Below are 23910 nucleotides of genomic sequence, written 5' to 3'. Positions count from 1 at the left end.
GCTGGGAACTTCTAGAAGGTTCCCAAAACCGGGAACGCTAAAACCGCTTAAACAGGCTGGCCCATATCCGAACGACCGCTTGATCCCTGTGCGAAAGAGCGACATCTTGCCGCAAGGCGCGGCGAATAGGGAATTCCTGTAGCGCGCGCCCTTATGACTTGGTTAACAAGTATGAGCCTCCCAGGGCTGTGCTATCCTGACAAAATGTGTAGTGTTGTATCAACAATGGACTGCCACTCGCCCTGTGGAATACCATTGTCTTTCTAACGATATGGTTTGAGATGAATTATTTTTACAGAACGAGACTGAAATGGACATTTCTTAAAACTGTAAAACGGGCTATTTTATTGTTCCAAGCCTTCTACTGACAGAGATGCCAATAAAATATACCTGATCAGCGTTATCTCTCTGCTCCCGCCATTGGCAACCGCGAAACCACCCAACCCACCCCCACCACATTTTCACGCCGCGGCGGCCATCCATGGCCGCCTCTGCTTCCTTCCGCTTCCTCTCCCCTCCAGCACCGAACCCGCATGATAGGATACACCCTTCACTCCTCGCATGCCCGACGCGCCGGCGCAGGCTCCGGGCCACCCGCTGCTCGTCCACGCCGCAACTGCCGCCATCGCCGCCGCTCGAGTTCCCCCTCCTCCCATTCCAGCCCGCGGAGGTAACATTTCGGAAGAACACCAAAGGGCGGATCCCCTTTCTGTTCATTTGTCTGGGATAGCGTTAGATGAAATCTGATGATAATGATAAATCACAGTCGAATGGTTGGTTGGAGGGCAAGTCGAATTGGTTTGGGTCTTGGCAACCAATTCTTCTTTGGTGCGTTGGGGTGGGTTTCCAGAACCACAATTTGCTGTTTGAACATAACAAATCAGTTGAATCGGCCAAAGTAGGGATTCTGGGTCTGTTTGATTTTTTTTTTCTGCTAATGCGTTTCATCACCTTCAGGCTTGTACAGTCAGTTGCTAGATGGGCATTGGCTTGTTGAAGCGAGACGTGTTTTCTTGCAAAAATTCTACTTACAGGGGCTAATGTACCTTACAGACGATTGTTATAGCAATCAGCATTTGCAAGTTGCAACAATGCCATGAGTCATGACTTTTGCCTGAGTAAATTGTTGGTGAGGTTATCACATCGCCATGATTTATCTTCCTCATGCTGCCTTCGCAACAAGTAATTGAAGAATTCTCATTTTTTTTAGCCAACGTCTGGAATTAATTTTGGACTCACATATTTGATTTGCACCGTTTCTAGTCATCGAGATCGTCTCAGTATTTATTTCTCTGCAAAGCTATAAAATTGCTAGGAACTCTAAAAAATTATAGCAATTCGATGGTACTAAGATAATAAAAATATTATAGGTGTTGATTCCATCTGAATGCAAGACCCTGCACTTATATGAAGCAAGGTATCTAGCATTGCTAGAAGAGGTAATTACCATTGGCTCAATTGATTGCTTTATGCTACTTTTGGCATCTCACTATTGTTTTTCTCGATTGGCATAATCTAGCTTCCTTGCTACACAAAAAATACTGTTCATCACACATTTGTAGATTTATCATGTAAATGGTCTCTTACGTTACAACTCTCACCTTCCTAGAGTTAAGAGAGGTTTGGCCATGATGGTTCATTAGGGAAATGTATTGTTTAGCCCTAGGCATGCTTGTGTACAAATCACAGTCTGTGTGCACTTCTGTATCCCAGTAAAAATTGCACAATCATGTTGCTAATAAGAATCCTAGCTTACCTTTTTACTACAAATTTCATGTTATTTCATTCAAATAGGAAAAAAGCCCATTTTTGACCCTCCATTGTTGCAAATTTTAATCTTTGGTCCCTCAACTCTATATCAATTACATTTCTTTCCGAGGTGTAAAAAAAGTTTGGATTTGGTCCCTTGCCCCACTAGAAGTGATTTCGACGATTATGTGGTTGCATTTGGCACAAGTGACAACCTAGTCATAATTTCTTTTATAGACAAACCTGAAAAAAGAAAATAAGAAAAAGAAGTCAAGAAAGAAAATGCGAAAATTTTAGGAAACTCAGCTAATTCAATGAAAATATAAGGAAACCGGAAAAAAGATCTCACATATTTTAAAAATATTATGAAAACTTAGGGAAAATGATTCTTATCTATTTTTGGAATAATAGGGAAAAAACGAGAATTTGAAAAAGAGTCAAGTTTCAAAACTGTTGAAAGGGGAAACCTCTTTTTGAAATCCATGCCTTTTCTACAATATTATAAATTTCATTATTTTAAAACTCATTTCATATTTCATAAATTTCCTATAATATTTATGTTTTTCTTTATGAGGTCTGCTCCCCGCTTCCAACTCTTGTTTCCGAAGGGACTTGTACATGTGGTAAACTACCACCAGACCATCACAAAATTGCTTTGAATGTGGCAAGGGAATAAATCTAGACCAAACTTATTTGATGAGTTGAGCGACCAAACGTAGGCTTCATAAATAGTCGAGGGTAAAAATTAGACCGTTTTGATTTAAATGAAATGTTCAATGCCACGCCTCTTAGAAGTGGAATTCTCAAAATATTGGATGAAATTTGTGAAATCAACAATTTTCAGTATGGGGCAAGAAAATGTAATCTCAACCGAAAATTTTGGGTAAATTTGAAGAACTTCCAAACATGATAGTACTAAAAGAAATAAATGTTAATACTATCACTAATCGGGCTTTGTTGCATTGATGGGGTGTCTTCACACTACTCCATAGTCGGGTTCTAGTTAAAAGGTCTACATTTGTTTATTTAATAATTTAAATACCAAAATTTGAATTTGACAACATTGTTTGGACTATTTCTATGAAAATTTGTAAATTTCACGAACATTGCAAACCTCTGTCAAGCATGAAAAATAATCCTAAAAAATGTTGTGCTTATAACTATCTAATGTATCACTTTGGAGAGGTTCATTGCAACTCCTAATCTTCAAATTACTAACTGAATGCCCGTGCATTATCTTTGCCCCAAGTCCTTGACTCAATTGCTGCACTGGGCCAAACATCGTTGGACCAAATGCAAATTTCTCATACAGAGATAGAGCAAGACTCAAGGGTTTGTCACGGACTTATCCCAGGGATGTTGCACCTACACTTAGGACAAATTACCCTGGCAGTGGTCTTGGAAGGGGCGACAACTTCCGTAGGGAACTATGCGCCTTTGAAGTCGTTGACTTGGAAATTGTCTACAACGCAATGATAGGCTGCATACTTGAGCTATTCATGGCTAGACCCGCACACTCAGGACTCCATCTCTTGGAACGGGCACCCTAGCAGTGTGTACTCGATCGACTCGACTTATTGGGCCCAATTCTTGGGCTCCTATCCGAGATTCTCGGCCGATAAAATCTGGAAGGCGCATGAAGAGCCAAAGTGTAAGCTCTTCTCCTGGCTCCTCCTCCACAACAGGATTCTCACGTCTGATCGGTTGGCCACACGCGGCTGGCTGCATGACCCTGTCTGCCAACTTTGCCTTAGTGCCTTTGAGACTGCGGACCATCTCTGTATGAGCTGTCTGTTCACTTCCGCCATCAGTCGCCTTGTGTGGTCCTGGGTGGAAGAGCTGTTGGCTTTCGCTTTGACGACTGCTTTCCCCTCAATTGACGCCTGGTGGGATGGGAGCCTCAAGGACAACGACAACACTTTGAGAAGGCGACGCAGTGGCATCCTCATTTACATAATGTGGAATGCCTGGAAGGAGAGGAACCGCCGCATCTTCGAAGGCACGAGACTGACTTACTTCAAGGTGGCCCATCTGGCCTACGAGGAAATTTCCAGCGTGAGCTGGCCTTCCGGCACAAGTGATTCCAATTCATGAGTAGTTAGCATGGGGCTTTGACTGGGATCCTTGGGATCTTGGGGTTTTCGGCATGTCCCCTTTTAAAACATGCCACCTTGTAAATATTTCCCCCTTCTTAATGAAAAGGCGGCACACTTGCTGGTTGCTAACCCCCCCCCCCCCAAATTATACCTACATGATGATGAAGCTACTGGGACCGAACGACAGTATCACAGTGCGGGGCTCCCTCAAACACTCAATGGAGTGCGACCGCTTCAACTACGAGATGACCATTGATGTCCCAGTCCTCGACGCGCAAGCACCCATTATTATCCAAATTACGTGCTAATTTCGCACCGTTGTTAGTTACATTGCAAACATAACGCGACATTTCAGACGCTACGAGTACCCCTGTTGTAATTGATCTTGTCCACAACTTATGGAGGCGAACCTTGGTATATCGTGTCTTCTTTTCAACTTGTGTTCTAGATCCCATGTTGGATTGATGTTATGTTCCCTTGACTACAAATCTACATACTAGCTCTCGCACCAATCCTAGGACCCGATGAAAATCCCTCGACAGACAGGGCTAGGAGCTGCATTGGTAGGTCGTAAGGCTCGATGGCGGACATTGATTTTGTCGCAAGCTACGCAAGGGACCCATGGATGAATAGAGGGCGCGAGGTGTCCGCAATGCACAATGGAAATCGCATTTACCCACGGCGTGCAAATTGCATGCCACACCTTGTTCCCGCCATTCTGTCGCAATCCTGACCTTGCCACTTGGTGACTAGGTTCTAGCAAAGATGCTAAACTCGTCTACGAAGATGAGAAGCAAAGATCAAGCAAGCACTCAAGTCTATTGACCAAAAACCTAATGCATCAATGAAATGATCATGGGGCTAGAACTTTCAAATGAACCTGCAATTTTTACCACTGGTGAATATAGAGATAAGGACTATGTTGGCCAAGTTTCACCAATATTGGAAGAAATTTGGTGGGGTTTCACACAGTGATCATATGGAGTCAAAATTTGTGATAGATGCTAGTAGTGTTTTCAATATGTAATTGGACTTGAGACTTTGACCACATGTGTAGATAAGGATGATGAACAATATGTCCAACTGGCAAGAAGTTTTGAAGCATCAAGATGTGGGGTCCAATGCATTGGTCATATAGGTCCAAATGAGTTTGACCAAGAGATAAATATGAAACGCAATGCCATTTGACCCAATATTAGTGTAATAAGTGTCCCCATAATTTTCCAGGATTTATTGAGATGCAGAAGTATATTAGGGGATTATTGGCCATATATAGGCAAGTAATTATTTTTAATCTTCAAATATTGCATTGGACATGGCAATATTTCCACATAAGTCTAAAATATACAAAGGGAGCTTTGACACATCGGTAAAGCTGTTGCCTTGTGACCATGAAGGTCACAGGTCCGAGTCCTGGAAATAGCCTCTTGAAGAAATGTAGGGGAAGGCTGCGTATGAAAGAGTGGTCGGACCCTTCCCCGCCCCCTGCAGAAGCGGGCCAGGGGTTAAAACACTCTCGTCACTCCACGAAGTCACGGCGAGGCAGTTTACCTAGGTTCGGGCCATCGGCGTCGGTGTAATACCCTACTCCTGTTGTATGTTTCTTTGCTTGTGTATCGGAAGAGAGAAGGGGTAAACTGCTTACAATCAGCACAGTGAGCTCCCTATGTTTTCTAGTTCTTCTTTTTCACGTTGAGGGAGTCCTGGACTAGGGGGTCCTCGGGTTGCCGACCTATCTCTCATGGGCCGGACATGTGGGATGCTCTGCGACTACTACAAGGCCGAGCTATAAGGTGACTCCATATCTGGACAGGAAACCTATGGAGCCTTGGTGCGTCCTCCAAGTCAAGATGATAGAATCAACATGTTTATTCCTTCATTGTAACCGACCATGTGTAACCCTAGCACCCCTGGTGTTTATATAAACCAGAGGGTTTAGTTCATCTGATCTCGTGGTAGATCAACTCTGTAATCATCCTATACACTTCAATATAATCAAGCAGGACGTAGGGTTTTACCTCTTCGAGAGGGCCCGAACCTGGGTAAACATCGTCTCCTTCGTCCCTTGTTCCCCATTTATCCAAGATCCACAGCTCGGGATCCTCTACTTGAGATCTGCCGGTTTTGACACCGACCTTGGTGCTTTCATTGAGAGTTCCGCTGTTGGGTCGCCGAAGGGTCAATGGCTCGCCTTGTCATTAACAATGGCATCCGCGCCGGGGACATCTTCGTTCCCGGCCAGATCTTTGCGTTCGACAGCATTGTGCTGCACGCCGATCCAACCTGCCGCCTCAGCCAGATCGAAAGTTTTGCCCCTGATTAGGAGATCAGGTTTGGGAACCTATAGTTCGTCGCCGACTCCTGGGGAGATCTTATCTTGACGAGGTCTTCAGCTCCCCTTGAAGAGCTTGGCAATGTCGACGCCTTAACATCAGGAGCGATAAACCCCGCCACCTTGGATCCGGCCTTAAAGCCTGACCTCGTCGTTACGTTCGGACTAGCTCCGGCCGAACACTGCCCGGGCGTGACTTCGAACACCCCCGGAGCAGCGATACTGCGGGTTGACCCCGAGTACTCCAGGAGCATGGACCCGACAGATCTCTCATCGTTAAATGAGCTATTGGATCGGATCCAGGCCATGGGAATATCCGACGGCCCATCCTCGGTCTATGATCAGATCGGGCTTAAACCTAATAACAGGGAAATTTACGTCCCACTAGTCACACACCTCGTCGCCACCATCGAGGATTTGGCTAAAGGCTCACAGTCACCGGAGCTAAAAACGGATTATGTCCGGATTTCCGATCATTTGGTCTAGGCCTCCAGCTCGGAATCCGATGTTCGTCTTGGAAGGAGCCCGAAATCAAGCCATGACTCGAAGCTCGATCTCGAGTCCGCGCAACAGTACCCGGTTGACAGTCTGGGTTCCGAGCCTGGCACGCCGTATATCGCGATGGTGCAGGACACCGTTGCCGAAGCCCCGGACCCACAACCCTTGGGGATACAAAGTTTTTTCCCCCCACCCCCCCACGTTGAGTATTCCCCAAGTAACTCGGGGAAGCCCGACATATGGGATCTAATGTACATAAAGCAAAAGCCTGGAGAGACGGTCCATCACTTCTGGGCCAGATTCCTCTTGGTCAATAGTAGAATGACGGACTGCGTCGACCAAGAAATCGTAGCGACCTTTCGCATAACTGCCAGGACAAAGGAATCTTAAATGCCCTCGCCCATCGCCACGTTCAAAGCTTCGCCGAACTACTGGATCTGGTACGCAAATGCTGCGCAATGGAAAGCGCCTGACAGGCTCAACAGATGCGCTTGGGGTCAACCAATGCCGAACCCAAAAAGCCCTTCGAGAGCCCGACGATCTACGAGATGTTTCCTCAAAGAATCAAAGGAAGAGAGCCCTTCGAGAGCTCGGTCAAATCCACCAGGTGACAACCGCAAATTCATGGGCAGACACACCAATCACTTTAGACGAGGAGGACGAGCCAAGAACCCGCCCTGTCCGAGCACCCGCCGCCCTAGTCCTTGATCCCATAATGGACGGCTTCAGACTAAACAAGGTGCTAAAGGACGGAGGTAGCGGTTTAAACCTTATTTATGAGGATACCCTTGACAAAATGCAATTCGACAGATCTCGCGTCGAACCAAGTTACACTACCTTTAGAGGAATTATCCTCGGCAGAGAGGCATGCTACTCCGGACGAGTCACTCTCGACGTAGTATTCGGCACTCCCAAGAACTACAGATCCGAAGAACTACTTTTCCACATTGTGCCCTTCCGTAGCGGTTACCACGCCCGATTGGGGCGTGACGCATTCGCAAGGTTTCAGGCTATACCACATTACGGGTATATGAAGCTCAAAATGCCAGGGCCCAATGGTGTGATCACAATTGCAAGCGATCCAGATAGAGCTCTTCAAGCCGAAAAAAAACAGCATCACTTGCCCTCGAGGCACTATCCGAGGCTCTCGCAGCCGAGGAATTAACCACACTGCGCTCAATAGTGGATAGGGATGGTGTAATCCTCAGTAAAAGGCCCAAATCCACATCCTTCAAACCAGTGGACAAAATCATCAAATTCCAAGTGCATCCAACGGACCCCAACAAAATAGCGTCCATTGGAGCTCAGCTGGACCCCGCAGTTGAGGAGGCGCTGTGCACATTCTTGCGTGAAAATTGGGACATATTTGCCTGGCACCCATCAGATATGCCAGGAATCCCACGAAGACTAGCGGAGCATAGCCTGAACATTATCAAGGGCTTCAAGCCAGTCAAACAGGCGCCGTGCAGATTTTTCGAACCCAAGCGTCAAGCTATGAGGGAAGAATTAGCAAAATTACTCGAATCCGGATTCGTCCGAGAAATCAAACACCCCGAGTGGTTGGCAAATCTGGTCATGGTGCCCCAAAAGGATAAATCCTGGCGGTTGTGGGTCGATTTCAAAGACCTATATAAGGCCTGCCCTAAGGATCCCTTCCCTTTACCCCACAGACCAGATCATCGACGCGACCGCCGGACACGACTCAATGTGCTTCCTTGACGCCTACTCCAGATACCATCAAATCAAAATGAAGGAATCCGACCAAGCCACAACCGCCTTCATCACCCCCTACAACAATTCTGCTTCAATACAATGTCCTTCGGGTTAAAAAATGCAGGCGCCGCATACGAGCGCATGATTCAAACATGCCTAGAAAATCAAATCGGCAAAACAGTCGAGGCATACGTCGATGACATGGTCATTAAGACTAAACACGTAAGCCAGTTGGTGGACGACCTCCGCCAAACCTTTGATAATCTGCGAGCTTACGATATACGGCTCAATCCGGACAAATGCGTCTTCGGAGTTCCCGCCGGCAAACTACTTGGATTTATTGTCTTCCATAGAGGAATAAAGGCCAATTCGGCTAAAATCTGAGCCCTATCCCAACTAGCGATCCCTACGAAGCTGATGCATGTCCAAAAATTGGCAAGCTGCATGGCGGCCCTGAGCCGCTTTATCTCCTGCCTTGGCGAAAAGGCACTGCCACTCTACAGACTGCTCAAACGGACCAAAAACTTCGAGTGGACCGATGAAGCAACTATCGCACTGGAAGAAATAAAAACGTTATTGGCCGGAAATCCTATACTCGCAGCACTGGGCATAGGTGAACCCATGCTGTTGTACATCTAGGCCACAAATCAAGTTGTGAGTGCGGTTCTCGTGGTAGAACGAGAATCGGAGGGCCACAAATTCCGGGTGCAGAAGCCAGTCTACTACGTATCAGAAGTACTCACACCATGCAAATCTCGGTATCCTCATTACCAGAAGATAGCCTATACAGTTTTTATGGCATCCCGAAAGCTCTGACACTACTTTCAAGAGTGTTCGGTCACGGTGTCATCTGAAGTACCGCTGAACGACATTATCAACAACAGGGACGCCGCCGGCCGCATTGCCAAATGGACCATAGAGCTCCTTTCGAGATCGTGTACAAACCACGCCGAGCTATTAAATCTCAGGTGCTGGCCGACTTTCTCGCCGAATGGACAGAAGCCGAGCTCCCCAGGGAATATAGTACATATTCACATTGGACAATGTACTCCAAGATGTTAGCCAGACCGGGGGCTGGGGTGATCCTTACATCTCCCACCGGCGACAATATTCGGTATGTACTACAAATTATGTATAGGGATTCCAACAACGCGGCCGAATATGAGGTTCTGTTGCATGGCCTTCGGATGGCAACGTCAATGGGCGTACAATGACTCAAGGTGCGGGGAAGATTCTAACCTCGCCATCTCCCAAGTCAATGACGAATTCGACGCCAAAGACCCAAAGATGGCGGCATATCGGAATGCCGTCCTTAAAATATCAACCCACTTCGAAGGGTTAGAATTTCACCATGTCTCCAGAGACAGCAATCAATCTGCTGATGTCCTCGCTCGCATGGGCGCCAAGCGTGACCCAGTCCCTAAAAATACCTTCTTGGAACGGCTTTTCAAGTCATTCGTGGTGTGGCAAGACAAGGGCAAGGACGTGGGAGCCACCGGCCCAGAACAGATTGTCCCTCCTGACATCGAGCCAGACGAAGAAATCATTGGAGGCTCAACACTCGAAGAAACACCTTCGGCGCACGAAGTCATGGCTGTAATCGCGCCATGGACTGAGCCCTTCCTTGCCTATCTTCTTCGACAAGAGCTCCCTGATGACCAGACCGAGGCAGGACGCATAATTCGGCGTTCTAAGGCTTATAAGGTCCACGAGGCCGAACTGTACAAGAAAAGCACTACCGGAGTCCTTCAGAGATGCATATGTGAAGAAGAGGGGCAACAACTTTTGGCCGAGATACATGCTGGCATAGGCGTTCACCATGCGGCAGCTCGGGCCCTGGTAAGCAAGGCCTTCCGAGCAGGGTTTTTCTGGCCCACTGCTCGTGCAGACGCACACACACTAGTCCAACATTGCGTAGGATGCCAGCCTTTTGCAAATCAAAGCCACATGCCCCCCACGGCTCTCCGGACAATACCGATTACCTGGCCTTTTGCGGTCTAGGGGCTGGACATGGTCGGACCACTTAAAGGGGGGACCAAGAAGAAGAAATACCTACTGGTCATGGTCGACAAATTCACTAAATGGATTGAGGCAAAACCAGTAACTTCAGCTAAGTCCGGACCGTTCTTCGACTTTATATCCGGCATGGTCCACCGTTACGGGGTCCGCTACAGTATAATAACGGACAATGGATCCAATTTCACAGCCCAGGAGGTAAAGGACTGGTGCGCTAACATGGGCATCAAGCTCGATTACGCTTCGGTATATCACCCACAGACCAACGGACAGGTCAAACGGGCCAATGGACTAATCATGAGCGGCATAAAGCCTCGTCTGGTCCGTTCCCTGAAAGAATCCGATTGCCACTGGGTGGAGCAGCTTGACTCTGTATTATGGGGACTGCGCACCACCCCTAACCGATCAGCGGGATACACGCCGTTCTTCATGGTGTACAGTGCAGAAGCGGTCCTACCCAGCGACCTCATTCATGACGCGCCTAGAGTGCGCATGTACGAAGAAAAGGAAGCCGAGTTAGATCGGCAGGACGCCCTGGAAGGAGAGTGCGACATAGCTCGGCCCGCTCTACGTTCTATCAACAGCAGGCCCGGCGCTACCAGAGTAGGGAGGTTCGGGCGAAGGCATACAACGTAGGCGAACTCGTCCTACGTCTGCCTGAGAAGCAGAAGCATAAGCTCTCACCCAAGTGGGAGGGTCCCTTCATAATCGATAAAGTGCTAGCAGGGGGAGCATATCGTATCCGCAACCCAGCAGACAATCGCCTCGAACCAAACCCATGGAACGCAGCTCGGCTTCGACGCTTCTACGGCTAGTCCGGTGTCGCCACTCAACTAGCCTTTCTTTTGTTAGAGTATTTCTTTTCTTTTTACTTTTTGAGTGTGGATAGCACCTCCCAGGCTGTGTTCGGCTAAACCGAACTACGTTAAGTTTACTTGGGCATACATCTTTAAATGTACAACCCGGTTATACCTGGGGGCTTCTTTAACGAAGCCAATTAATATATCTTTTGTGCATTTATTCGCCTTTGTCGTGTTTGCACCCTTCCAATATCGTTTTTAAGCCATTATATGAATCGATTTGAGTTAAGTTTTGGCCAAGCTGGGTTGCCTCGCTCCTATGCTTACCCTCTGTGTTCCCGATTGTTCGGCTAGAGGGTAAAGGGAGCACATCTGCGATTGTTACGACCGGATTACCCAGATACGTACCTCAGACGGGTGAAGCCGAAAGCTAGTGTTCTTAAGAACATAATTGGTCAGCTACGAGGGAAGTGAAAATTAGTGGTGATCATCACCAAACACCCGGATTTATTTTCCCGGAGTAACCATCATCCGCTTACTACGGCGGTCTGGTTAAAACACCTATGGTCAACATAACAACCCAAAGAAAGGAACCCTTGGAGGAACTATTTTCTTTGGAAGATGTTTCTTACGTTAAACAGTAATATAACATAACTCCCTGTGTGTGTTCTGTCTGTTCATACCAAATGGCTGGATTGCCTAGTTCTCTGAAGTGATTTTCTAACATAACTCCCTGTGTGTGTTCTGTCTGTTCATACCAAATGGCTGGATTGCCTAGTTCTCTGAAGTGATTTTCTATTCGAACAGGCCACACAGTTCGGAACAAACCCTGGCCAATGGCAGGGGAGGTTGAAGCCGATGGCCGGTTAAGACAACGTTTACAGCACGGACGGAGATTGTTTGATGTAAAGTACATAGATACATAGAATCTAACACCCTGCTTCTGGTCGAGACTATCTATTATAGTATCTAGGGCGCAGTCTTCTTGAGATAACTGAGCAGTTGGCATCACCTGGTCATACACCAAATGAAGTGGCACTTCTCGCCCGTCGGGCCCTGCCGGCCCAACCCGAGCTAAATGATTCGGGTCTAGCTTGGTAAAGTTAGTCTTAACCATTGCCCATGCCTCCCGTGCTCCTTCTTGGCAAGCCGACATCTTCCAAAGCTCGAAACGACGCCGAGCTCCTTTAAATCAATTGGCCAGTTTGGCCATCCCTTCCGGAGGCGTCCCGTTTGGCCATAACGCCTTTGTCATGCTCCTCATAGCTTTTCGAGCTCGTTCGTGCACAATGGACAGTTCCTTTAGCAGGTTCCCCCCGAACGAGCCAGCCTCTTCTTCGAGACGCCCGTTCAGGAGACCTAATAAGAGATGGGTAGGTTTTTTTTTACATTGACATCATACGCATGCTTTGCATGATCACAAGTTGAAATTTCACTTACCAAATATGCCGCCTTTCAATCTCTGGTTCTCCTCGAGGGTTTGTGCCAGCTGGGATTTTAATCGCTCTACTTCTTTGGCCTGTCGCTGATTTTCTGCTTTAAGCTTGTTTTTATCCTCATGGCTAAGGGCCAGTACTCGGTAGCCGGCTTCGTGTTGTGATTCGGCATACCTTTGGGCCTCCTTGGCTGCTTTCAATTCTTTCTCCAGTTGGCCTATGGACTCGGCTGCTACAAGGCAATCTTTTGTCACAAAAGACACCTTAAAAAAATTCTTACGCACGGTAAAACTTTCTACTCAACATGTGCTTCCTGGGTGAACTTCTTGACCTCCTCCAGTTCGGCCTGTGCAGCCGCCAACTGTGTTCGGTTCAGCTCAAGGTCCTCGGTCAGTTTGTTGTTTTGTTCCTTCAAGGCCTGCACCATGTCACAACATATGCATATTAAGACCCTTAGCTCGGCCGTACCGCCCAACTTAAGGCTCGGGGGCTACTGGGTCAGGATTTATGTTCGGTTATCAAAACCAATCACAAACCTGCATATTGGACAGTAGATGGGCGATTCCCTCAAGTCCGGATCGGGCGGCTCCGAGGTAGGCGTCCACCGAACTAAGTGCATTGAACTCCTGTTCGGAAAACACTGGATGACGCAGTGACTCCTTCCGTTGTCGGTGATTCATCACACTTTCGACTTCGGAATTGGTAACCGAGACATCCCCAGGATCCTTCGGAGGCTGGTCTGCAGCAGGAGCCTCCGTGTTGACCCAGGCCCGTGCCAAAGATCTCAGCGGATTACCCCTGGCGCTTCCTTGATGTCTTCAGACGATAGTGGAGGTACACACTTTCTGCAGATCTCAGAAAAAATTATCAGTATTTGCATCGGTCACATTAATGGCCGAACTATAAGCTCAAATAAATACCTCTTGGTCGGGGTTGCGGTCGATGTAGCTCCCGTGGCCACCTTGCGCTTGGAAGCTCCGCCATTGGTTGGTGCCGACATAGTCGACGCCGCTCTCATCGGTGTTCGGCGACCCTTTGGAGTAGAAGTTAGCATACTCGGAATGGCGCGAGGCAAACGCCCTTTTAGACAAGAGGCCTTCTTGCTACTTACAACAGAAGAAGGGAGGGTCCCAGGGTGATCGGCTATAAGGGCCACCTTAGAGCCATCGAGACTCTCCTGGTAAAAGACCTCGTCCTCAAAATTGATTGATGTCTCTGGACCGTCATGTAATCCTGGGAAATCATCACGGGAATGGCTCTCTGGTTGTGGAGAAGGGCAGCTGATGGTCTCGACCAAGCGCCTCCAATTCTGTTTGGAAAAATGGAAGATCCGATCATTAAATACAAATGTAATGTCCGGACTACGAAAATGAAAGTTGAACTTACCCATTCAATGGGGTTATAACTCGAATAGCCATCCCTGTTTCCTAGAAGGGCAAACTCTTCTTCTTCTCCTTTGAAGAGATCGGCCAGTATAGCTGCCATTGCTGCCTGGTTGTCAGGCCCCTTCCGTTTGTAACGGGTCGCGTCGCTTGTCCCATTATAACACCACAGAGGATGCATCCTTTGTTGAAGGGGTTGCACGCATCGAGTAATGATGGCAGCCGTCACATCAATGATGGTTAACTTGCTGCGGGCTAACAACCTCACCTTGGCGGCCAGGCGCTGCACTTCGGCACTTTCTTCTTGAGAAAGGCTTTTTGGCTGCCAATTGAACCGCTTCTTTAAAGGAGCGTCTGAGTATTCGGGCATCCCCCTTTGAACTGGCTTGAATAGGGGAACGTCTTCAATATAAAACCATTTCGAGGTCCACTCTTCAGAGTCCTTTGGGGTCCCGACGGGATACCCTGTCCCGGCTATGCGCCATACTTCGGCTCCGCCTACTTCCCAGATTGTCCCTCGGGTGCGAGGGACGAGGCAGAAATTACTTTCTCCATAGTTCAAAATGGGCCTCACAACCCAGAAACATCTCGCAAAGAGCAACGAAGCCCGAGATATGCAGAATGGATCCAGGGGTGAGGTGATGGAGTTGGATCCCATAAAACTCTAGCAGGCCCCTCAGGAAAGGATGGATTGGGAAGCCCAAGCCTCGTAAGAGGAAGGGCACGGAACATAGCCTCTCTTCTTTGCATGGAGCAGGGAAGTTCTCTGCGTGAGCTTCACCGTTCACGGAAGTTAATCCGGGGCGGGTAGATGCGAGATCTGAAGCGGGAAGATATCCCTCCGTCTCAAGTCTGCTTAATTGAAGGTGGGAGACTGAACAGCTTGCCCAGTCACCCGGGAGGGGGCCATGGGGCGTGAGGAGGAGCTTGGGGCGCCTGCCATTTTTTCTCCACAGTTTTTTGGTTTTTCGGCTTCTGGATTTGGGGGATGGAATGGGTTGTCTGTCATGCTCCTGGCCTATTTAATAGGTGCTTCCTCCTTGTTTTCATAAGGGGCGTTCCTGCTTCTGGCGCACGGAAATCGAGGGGTGTAATTAACCCTGAATGCAAAGATTGGTATGGTGGGCCCAATGGCGTTTCGACAAATCGGGAGATCGTCGGCAGCTGAACTATGGACATCTGAACATTGAGGGGGTGAAGAACTCATCTCGCAAGCCAGAGACTTCGGACGTGCAGAGCTACCAGAAATCACGAATCCCGGCGTTGGAGACTAGTTCGGGGGCTACTGAGGCAGTCCTGGACTAGGGGGTCCTCGGGCTGCCGACCTATCTCTTATGGGCCGGACAGGTGGGCTGCTCTGCGACTACTACAAGGCCGGGCTATAAGGCGACTCCGTATCTGGACAGGAAACCTATGGAGCCTTGGTGTGTCCTCAAAGTCAAGATGATAGAATCGACATGTTTATTCCTTCATTGTAACCGACCATGTGTAACCCTAGTACCCCTGGTGTCTATATAAACCAGAGGATTAGTCCGTAGAGGCTAGAAGAACAACCATCATCCTACTCATCTAGGGTTTAGTTCATCTGATCTCGTGGTAAATCGACTCTGTAATCATCCTATACACTTCAATATAATCAAGCAGGACATAGGGTTTTACCTCTTCGAGAGGGCCCGAACCTGGGTAAACATCGTCTCCTTCGTTCCTTGTTCCCTATTGATCCAAGATCCACAGCTCGGGACCCCCTACCCGAGATCCGCCGGTTTTGACACCGACACACGTCCCTGGACGGAACCACCCAACTCCCTTTTATAGTCTCCAAGGGAGTCGCCGGTGTCCATGGTTGTGCCCATCCATGATGGGTTGACCTTCATCGCCCATCATCCACGTGGGTTTCCTCCATGACGTCTCGGAATGGGCCGTAGTGGGTAGAGGCCTCCTAAGCTGTCGTATCACCATGCTATGACCGTACCTGGGCCTCCAACGTCATCCGATTCAACGGGCGTGCCGTCCTTGCCTATATTTTAAGTGCAACCAAACCACTTCTCATTCGTCCCATCTGGCCTACAATAGGCCGACCGAACGACGCCAAAAGCGGAGCCGTGTCGCAGTCGTCACCATCGTCCCTCCCATTCAGGTCGTCATGATCGTGGAGGCCCGCCAAGGGCCACACACCCAATCCGGGAGCCCATGGGGGAAGGGGAGTAATAACGGAGGGAACGCTTGGGGTTCTCAGTGCTCGGGACCTCCTCAAGCATTGACTCGTGGCAGCCCCTAACCACGCCAACCGGCTCACATGGCTGGGGCACAAGCATGACCCGTCCCGTCAATCCGTGGGACCTCCGTCTCCCGCATTGCTGACAGTTGCCCCTGGTCCTGCCAGCTGGCAATGACCCCGAAGGGGTATGGCAGATGAATGGGCCAGCTGATCAAATTACAAGGTGGGCGGACGATTTCGTAAGTTATTTATTTTGACAGCTAGCTTACCTTATGGACAATCGTGCTTTTAATGCGATCCTAAATAGTATATTGTTTCTGAAATACAGCTAATCAAAATATTATTTTTATGACGATTCCATAAGGTATTTATTTCAGTAACTGCTTACCTTATGGACGATCACGCTTTTAAAGAGAGCCTAAATAGTATATACACCCTTATTTACTGTGAAGTAAAAAGTCTATCATCCTTATGTGGTGAGATATGACCTACTATGTTCGGTAAGGTAGTTTGACTCTCCACCCTTGGATCATAAAAAATGAACGTCTCACAAGAAACCATGTATATCGTGAAAATTGTAGATTTTTTTTAATGAGTCTTGGCTTGATATCCTACAAAACTCTAGTTAGTAAATGAGTGCTGAGGACAGTACAAAGGGAATTCTGACTCATTGTTCATACACAAGAACTACATATTGTTGTCACCCTTGAATCCTAACAGGTCTTCTGATATGTCTGTCAATCCTCACTCAACAGGCTTTGTATAAGAGGCAAAATTCTCTTGTACACTTTGTCCTTGATCCAGTTTTATCAAGCTCTTCCAAGGATTCGTTTGCTGTAAGATATGGTTGTTTGGTGCAGATAGAAAGTGTGAGTTCTTGTCCTGTCTGTGAAGTATTTCTATATTTCATTGTCAGGGTTCTTGTTAGGATTGTTCACCTTTTCTACTCAATGATTTATCTCTAGTATAGGTTCAAAAGCTGGATTTTGGAGCATTAGTGTCAATTAGAGGTGTATGCCGTGTGAACATCAAGAACCTTCTTCAGGTACGCAAGTTCTGGCTCTTGAGTTTGAATTGTTTTAGATGTTGATGCTCGTACCATTGTTCAAATACTTGAGAACTTCTATGAATTGTGTGTATAATACCTTCAAAGCTATTTTTCTCATTTTCTATCAAAATGCTGTATTCCCGTTTGATCTATAATACACATATGTGCAGATTTCGTAAGTCCACTTATGGAGTTTTATAGACCGTTGAATGCGGTGGTAGTTCTGAATTATTTTTGGCACGGCTAAGAAAGAAGAGTCAGAAATAAAGGAATGGCTAGGCACCTAGGCATATGCTCTTTTCATATCCTGAATTTGATCCACTGTTTTATGTAGCTACAGTTCACGGTACCTCTTGTGTTTCACTTCTATTTTAGATGGTCACATTGTTCCTTGATCCAGATGGAGCCCTACTTGCGTGGTGATGTTTCTCCTATGATGGACAAGTCTCGCGATGGCACCGGATTGGGCCTGAGAATTTCCAGACTAAGAGAATCCATGTGCAATTTGCACAGCCTACAAATGAAGCTGAAGGTTTAGTAACTATTTTTTGTTCCTTTTAATTCGCGTACGTTTGAATATCCTGATGTTCTGACATAAAAACCTCTCGATTTAGGTGCCTGAGGATGAACCACTGCAAACAAACATCAAGAGCTCTCTAATGTGGTCTGAGAAAGAAACTTTCGAAGGGTACGACGAAGAATTTATCCCTGGGCTCGTAGAACGTCTCTCTTTTGCCGCGTACCAATCAGTTTCAGGTGACAAAAGATCATTCCATCGTCACCTCTGATCACTTCTTGATTACAACTTATGTTTTAAATCTCAATATTACCTGGAATGACCAACTAAAGAGATGGTGCAGAGGATGTACGTCAGCTTCATGTAGTCTAATCTAACATCAAAGTCATACACTACAGGTATGTCAGATGCAGAACTTCTTACCCTGCAAAAATACAAGATAAAGGCAATGGATTCAACAGACACTCTGGAAAGAGTAAACAGCGGAATTGAGTATGTAGAACATAATATTGGTATGATTGCCGCGAGACTGGCAATTCAGAATATATGACCCTCGGACCTTGGTACCGCTTACTCAATCACTTGCATATGCCATCATCATCATCAGGGATGTAAATACGTATACTTCTAAGATCTAACTGATGCTCATGTTCCACAAAAAAGTGTAGTTATATTCTTAGACATCAAAAGGTTTCCACTTAATTTGCATCTGTGCTGTATACAAGGAGAGGTTCAAGTAGAACAGCTTGATTATTTTTGATACACTTGATGTACATTCAGAGAGTAAGACAACAGTGCATACTGAATACTCTGGCAACTTTGTTTCCCAACTCTCACAGCTCTGTTTTCCCACCACCTTTGTATCGGTTCGGCTGTTTGGGCTCTATATATAAAGTTGGACAAAAGCTTGTTTCGAGAGATACGTTATTCAAACAACTCTTATAACTTTATTCCATGAGATAATTCATACACCTGATTACATCTGGAAAGCCAAAAGGCTACAGGCTCCTGTATGAACTCTAGAATCTAAACCGAAGTGATTCATACAACTGGTTGATCTGGAACGCCTACAAGGCTACAAGCTCTGGTATGAACCCTAGAATCAAACTTGAAATAGTTCATAAAACCGATAAATCTGGAAAGCCTACATACAGGCTAAAAGCTCTAGTATGAACGAACTATGTAAAATCTGAACCAATGTAATCATCTCGAAAGTAAATAACGGAAGCAAAGATACTATTTTGCCGCACTGACTGAGAATCAGCAGCGGGAAATCATGAGCGAGCTAAGGGACTAGCATGCTGAGCTGCAAGCCTCCGGTAGCGCTTGCAGAAGTATCGCCTACTCCTGCTGGGCAATGTTGACGCCGAAGAGGCGGATGAAGCCACGATTCCCGTTCCCTTGCTCCGGCGTAGCCATGCCCGGAGCGGAGCTGCTGATGTTAACAGGAGAGGCACAGGATGAGGAGCTTGGAGCGGAGCTGCTGATGTTAGCAGGAAGGGCACGGAATGAGGAGCCCGGAGCGGAGCTGCTGATTTTAGCAGGAGGGGCACGGGATGAGGAGCCCAGAGCAGAGCTGGTGATTTTAGCATGAGGGGCACGGGATGAGGAGCCCGGAGCGGAGTTGCTGATGTTAGCAGGAGGGGCAGAGCTGTTGATGTTAGCAGGAAGGGCAAAGAATAAGGAGCCCGGGGCGGAGCTGGTGATTTTAGCAAGAGGGGCACGGGATGAGGAGCCCGGAGCGGAGCTGGTGATTTTAACAGGAGGGGCACGGGACGAGGAGCCCAGAGCAGAGCTGGTGATTTTAGCAGGAGGAGCACGGGATGAGGAGCCCGGAGCGGAGCTGCTGATGTTAGCAGGAAGGGCACGGAATGAGAAGCCCGGAGAGGAGCTGCTGATGTTAGCAAGAGGGGCGAAGCTGGTGACGTTAGCAGGAAGGGCATGGAATGAGGAGTCCGGAGCAGAGCTGATGATTTTAGCAGGAGGGGCACGGGATGAGAAGCCCAGAGGGAAGCTGGTGATTTTAGCAGGAGGGGCACGGGATGAGGAGCCCTGAGCGAAGCTGCTGATGTTAGCAGGAGGGGCGGAGCTGCTGATGTTAGCAGGAAGGGCACGGAATGAGGAGCCCGGAGCGAAGCTGGTGATTTTAGCAGGAGGGGCACGGGATGAAGAACCGGGAGCGGAGCTGCTTATGTTAGCCGCAGGGGCACGGTATGAGGAACCAGCATAGGCAGGGGCTGGCCCCGTCGTGTTGCGTTTCATCAGCAAACCGCAATGTGCAGGAGCCGAGCGGGTCGTGGGGGTTCGAAGGCTCTGACACCCCCACCGTGGCAGGTTCGACCTGGCGCTCACCGAGCGGCGATATATCGTCTGGGTCCGGGCCATGGAGGCGGATACGGCCTCGATGTCCTGCAGTTCCTGGGCCATCCTGCCCATGTTCCCATGATCGGAAGCAGCAGGGGTAGCCAGAGCTGGTGCAAAGGCCACTGGCGCCCCCGCGCCCGGAGCCGGTGCAAAGGTTGCATCATGAGCGTGTGGCCTTTTGATCCCACGTGCGCAGACGCCGGCGGCGCCATTGCCATGGCCATAAGTAGCACGGGTAGCCGAATCTGTTGCAAAGGCCATAGGCATCCCGGCCGCCGGGGTAATTGGAGACGGCGCAGAAGTCGCAGCAGGAAGGACTGGCGCAATCGCCACAGCTGCTGCCGCACGAGGATCCACGATGTTCACGGAGGATTTGTTGGTCTCAGCGGCGACCTTGTTAGCCTCCTCCTCCTCCTCGTCGTCGTCGTCGCTCACGATGATAAGGTTGATGTGGGGTGCTGGCACTTCAGCTGACTCGAGTACATAATGTGTTACGGGCTCCTTTCCCTTGGGAATCTTGGCCGCGACGCGCTGGCCGGAGACGGCCGGCTCGTTAGCCTTTTTTGATGAAAAGGGGTTTCCTCCAACCAAAGGAAAACCCGGCTCGCTGGCTTCCCGGCACATGATTTCCTGCGCGCGCTGCACATACCTGCAAAACGGAAAATTGCGCGTTAAGGCCAGGTAGCGGCAGATCTCTGGCCGTTTATTAAGTGCTCAAGATTCATCTGCCAGAAAATGTATAACCGTGAATGACTTTTCATATGAAATACACTGCAATACACTCTGCGTATGTCAGATGATCCCCATACTTTTCTGTCAGATGGTACATCACGGTTGCATCCATGCGCTGCCATTCTCTCTCTTCCTTCCCCCAAACAAGCCCATCCATTTATTTTATGTTTGCTAACTTAAATTGTTCATATCTTTTAAACCAATATTCCAATTTCAAAACTTTTTATATATTTGAACTCATGTCGCAAAGACCTTTCAAAGAAGACCGAATTTGAATACATTTTAAATGAGTTGAAAAATCATGAAACATATTTCACTCACTTGAAACATTTTGAATAAAATGATTTCAATCATTTTCACAAGTTGATATTTTAGTTTATGTTGTTTTTCACTATCACAACTTACATTTCACTTTCCACCGTGTTTCAGAAAAATCATATCTATTTCAATTGCACATTTTTGAAAGAACATATTTCACTATTTTAAAATAAACCATCTCACATTTTGAAAAAAATTGATTTCACAAGTTGACATTTCAGATTCATACTGGTTTCCACTTTCAGAACCTACATTTCATTTTTCTCTGGCTTGTTTCACAAAAATCACATATATTTCAATTACACATTTTATAAATAACATGTTTCACACTTTTGAAATAAACTGTTACACATTTTGAAATAATCAGTTTCACAAGTTGTCATTTCACTTCATATTACTTTTAACTTTCAGAACCTACATTTCACTTTGCACTGGGGTGTTTCGCAAAAATCACATCTATTTCAATTTCACATTATTGAAATAGCATATTTTACTCTTTTAAAATAAACCATTACACATTTCAAAAATTTCTATTTCACAAGTTGAGATTTAGTTTCACATTTTTTTTCACTTTCAGAAGGTGCATTTCACTTTTCACTCGCTTGTTGCACAAAAATCACATATATTTCAATTGCAAATTTTTGAAATAACATATTTTGCTCTTTTGAAATAAAATGTTCTTCATTTCCAAATAATTAGTTTCACAAGTTAACATTTTATATGTGAAAAAAGTTGTTTTCACATATTTCTAGTGAAATAAGTTTGTTTCATATTTTTTTCTAGTGAAATGGGTTTATTTCACATGTGAAATGTGAAACGTCAAAATGTAAATGTGTTTGAAATGTATCCAAAATTGGTCTAGTTCTAAAGTTCTTGATGCCAGGAGTCCAAATATATAAAAAGTTTCACAAACGAGTCTATAGTTTAAAAGATTTAAATTGTCTATGATGAAATAAAGTCTATGGATTTGTTCTGTGGGTAGATAGAGAGGAAAGAGCTGCATGTGTACCTTCCCTAACAGAAAGTGTACTTTGGGCACATAAAGTTGATGCCAGTTTGACTAAAAAGAAAGATACAAGAAACATAGTAGTACTATACATCTAGGTGGGCGATACATTTGCATGAATCTCAGAAGAAGTGAGTGCTTGGAGATGTACTGACATATAACGCAACCGTGCAAAATGACTTTGTGCACATACCTGTTGTAGCACAATTCATCCAGATTCTCGTCTGACACCTTCAGCCCGTATGCCCTGTCCAAGATCTCCACCGTTCGAGCCCTAAGGCCCTGACTGCACGGTGTGGTTCGAAACAAGGTTTCGGTGGGGACCAGCTGGCCCCCGCCCTCCTTTTCGGCCACCCTTGGCTTCTTACCCCTCTCTTGCTGCGGAAGAGTCAGCTGGCCAGCGGCGGTGTTCACACCTTGAAGCGACGCCGACGACTCCATGGGGCCAGCGTGACCACCGTCTCCTCGGCGCAAACGCGGCGAAAAGCGACGGGAAAGAGGAGTAGGTCCCACCGACGGCCTTCCTTGATTAACGTGGCCGCGGTGTGACGAAGGGCTTCTGTGGTTGAAGATACCATAAGATTTGCTCTGCCCGCGATCGCAGGTCGGTGAGGGAAGCTTTCCGGGGACCATCAGATGCAAAGGGGGTGGAGGTGGGGGGTTCTCCTGTGGAGAGAGCAGCCTTGTGGAGGGGTTAGCAAATTCTGTTGTGTGACGAGAGCCTCGTGGTTCTAGTTAAGTAGGCGTGCAGCCTGGGTAGGGTTATTTCTTTCCTCTTTTACACAAAAGGCTCCTCCCTGGCCCCACCAAAAGAAACACACCCTCGGGCAAAGTAGGCTGTCATTAACTTTATATGTGCTGGAGTTTTGTCGATTCCATGGAGTAAGGAAAGAAACGGACGAGACTTGCCTGCTCCCCCGGCGTGTGCCCATCCGTGCTCCCGTATACGTGGCTTGTTTTGATTGGAACAAAATAAGGTCCGGCCCCACCCCCTTAAAATCAGAGGGGAGATGATTAGATTAGAAAGAGAAAAGGAAAAAAGACAGTCGTAGGATGAAGTGGGAGCATGGGAAGGGAGCAGGCAAGCCGGATCCGAAAGAAACACCCCCCGGCGTTCCTTGGTCAATCTTCATAATTGTGCAGTTTATAAATGACGCCCGTTTCGTTTGGACCATTTCAATTGTTAACTCCTTCCGCTTTTGCACAATAGCACCCCTCCCCTACCCGTTTTTTGTTGATGTTTCAGTCATATTTTGTTGAGGTTTAAATTAGTTTTCAAAAAAAAAAATAAGATGAGGTTTGCACAAACTCATGTAAAACTCAAGCTAATACGAATTAACATGAAACTAAGTTACAGAAAACTATATGAAATAATGAAATCATAGTGAAAACTTAGAGAAAGCCATATGAACTCATGTATAATTATATGAACTAATGAAATCACAACGATAGTCACTCAAAGCCACATGGAAGTTAAATCAATAAGAAAAAGTTGGTTTCAGAAAGTTTCGTCAATGTTTCATTTGAGTTCCCTCAAAAAAATGTTTCATTTGAGTTTGAAAACATGAATATTTGAATATCCACTGAAAAACATACCACACTGGAAGTCTCTGTAAGCCATATGAAACTTGCATATATAAAATCTGGTTTCAGTTTTTTTATCAATGTTGCATTTCAATTTTAAA

At 46.9% G+C, this 23910-nt stretch overlaps 2 protein-coding genes across 2 annotated transcripts; one reads left to right on the top strand and one right to left on the bottom strand.

Annotated features, from left to right (window-relative positions):
• Window positions 1–394: 394 nt before the first annotated feature.
• LOC123091401 (uncharacterized) lies at window positions 395–18643 on the top strand. The gene is made up of 7 exons (XM_044512901.1): window positions 395–670; window positions 1371–1439; window positions 16996–17109; window positions 17211–17285; window positions 17689–17820; window positions 17903–18044; window positions 18204–18643. The coding sequence occupies exons 1-7, from the start codon at window positions 482–484 to the stop codon at window positions 18353–18355; spliced, it is 873 nt and encodes a 290-aa protein (XP_044368836.1). The 5' UTR covers window positions 395–481; the 3' UTR covers window positions 18356–18643.
• Window positions 18644–18724: 81 nt separating this feature from the next.
• LOC123090015 (mucin-5AC-like) lies at window positions 18725–22666 on the bottom strand. The gene is made up of 2 exons (XM_044511510.1): window positions 22419–22666; window positions 18725–20818 (listed from the first exon to the last, which is right to left on the bottom strand). Exons 1-2 carry the CDS (start codon window positions 22664–22666, stop codon window positions 19147–19149), a joined length of 1920 nt encoding a protein of 639 aa, XP_044367445.1. The 3' UTR covers window positions 18725–19146.
• Window positions 22667–23910: the final 1244 nt, after the last annotated feature.

This window comes from Triticum aestivum, chromosome 4B (assembly GCF_018294505.1).
Source record: "Triticum aestivum cultivar Chinese Spring chromosome 4B, IWGSC CS RefSeq v2.1, whole genome shotgun sequence".
Taxonomy (NCBI): domain Eukaryota; kingdom Viridiplantae; phylum Streptophyta; class Magnoliopsida; order Poales; family Poaceae; genus Triticum; species Triticum aestivum.
This window is presented reverse-complemented; position numbering and strand designations above follow the sequence as displayed.

Excerpts from the sequence above, each read along its gene's own strand:
- LOC123091401 (XM_044512901.1), top strand. The coding sequence starts at position 482 with ATGGCCGCCTCTGCTTCCTTCCGCTTCCTCTCCCCTCCAGCACCGAAC. Across the intron at positions 17,110-17,210 it reads GTTTGGTGCAGATAGAAAGT|GTTCAAAAGCTGGATTTTGG; the intron begins GTGAGTTCTTGT and ends TCTCTAGTATAG. Across the intron at positions 17,286-17,688 it reads ACATCAAGAACCTTCTTCAG|ATGGAGCCCTACTTGCGTGG; the intron begins GTACGCAAGTTC and ends TCCTTGATCCAG.
- LOC123090015 (XM_044511510.1), bottom strand. The coding sequence starts at position 22,666 with ATGGAGTCGTCGGCGTCGCTTCAAGGTGTGAACACCGCCGCTGGCCAG. Across the intron at positions 20,819-22,418 it reads GATGAATTGTGCTACAACAG|GTATGTGCAGCGCGCGCAGG; the intron begins GTATGTGCACAA and ends TCCGTTTTGCAG.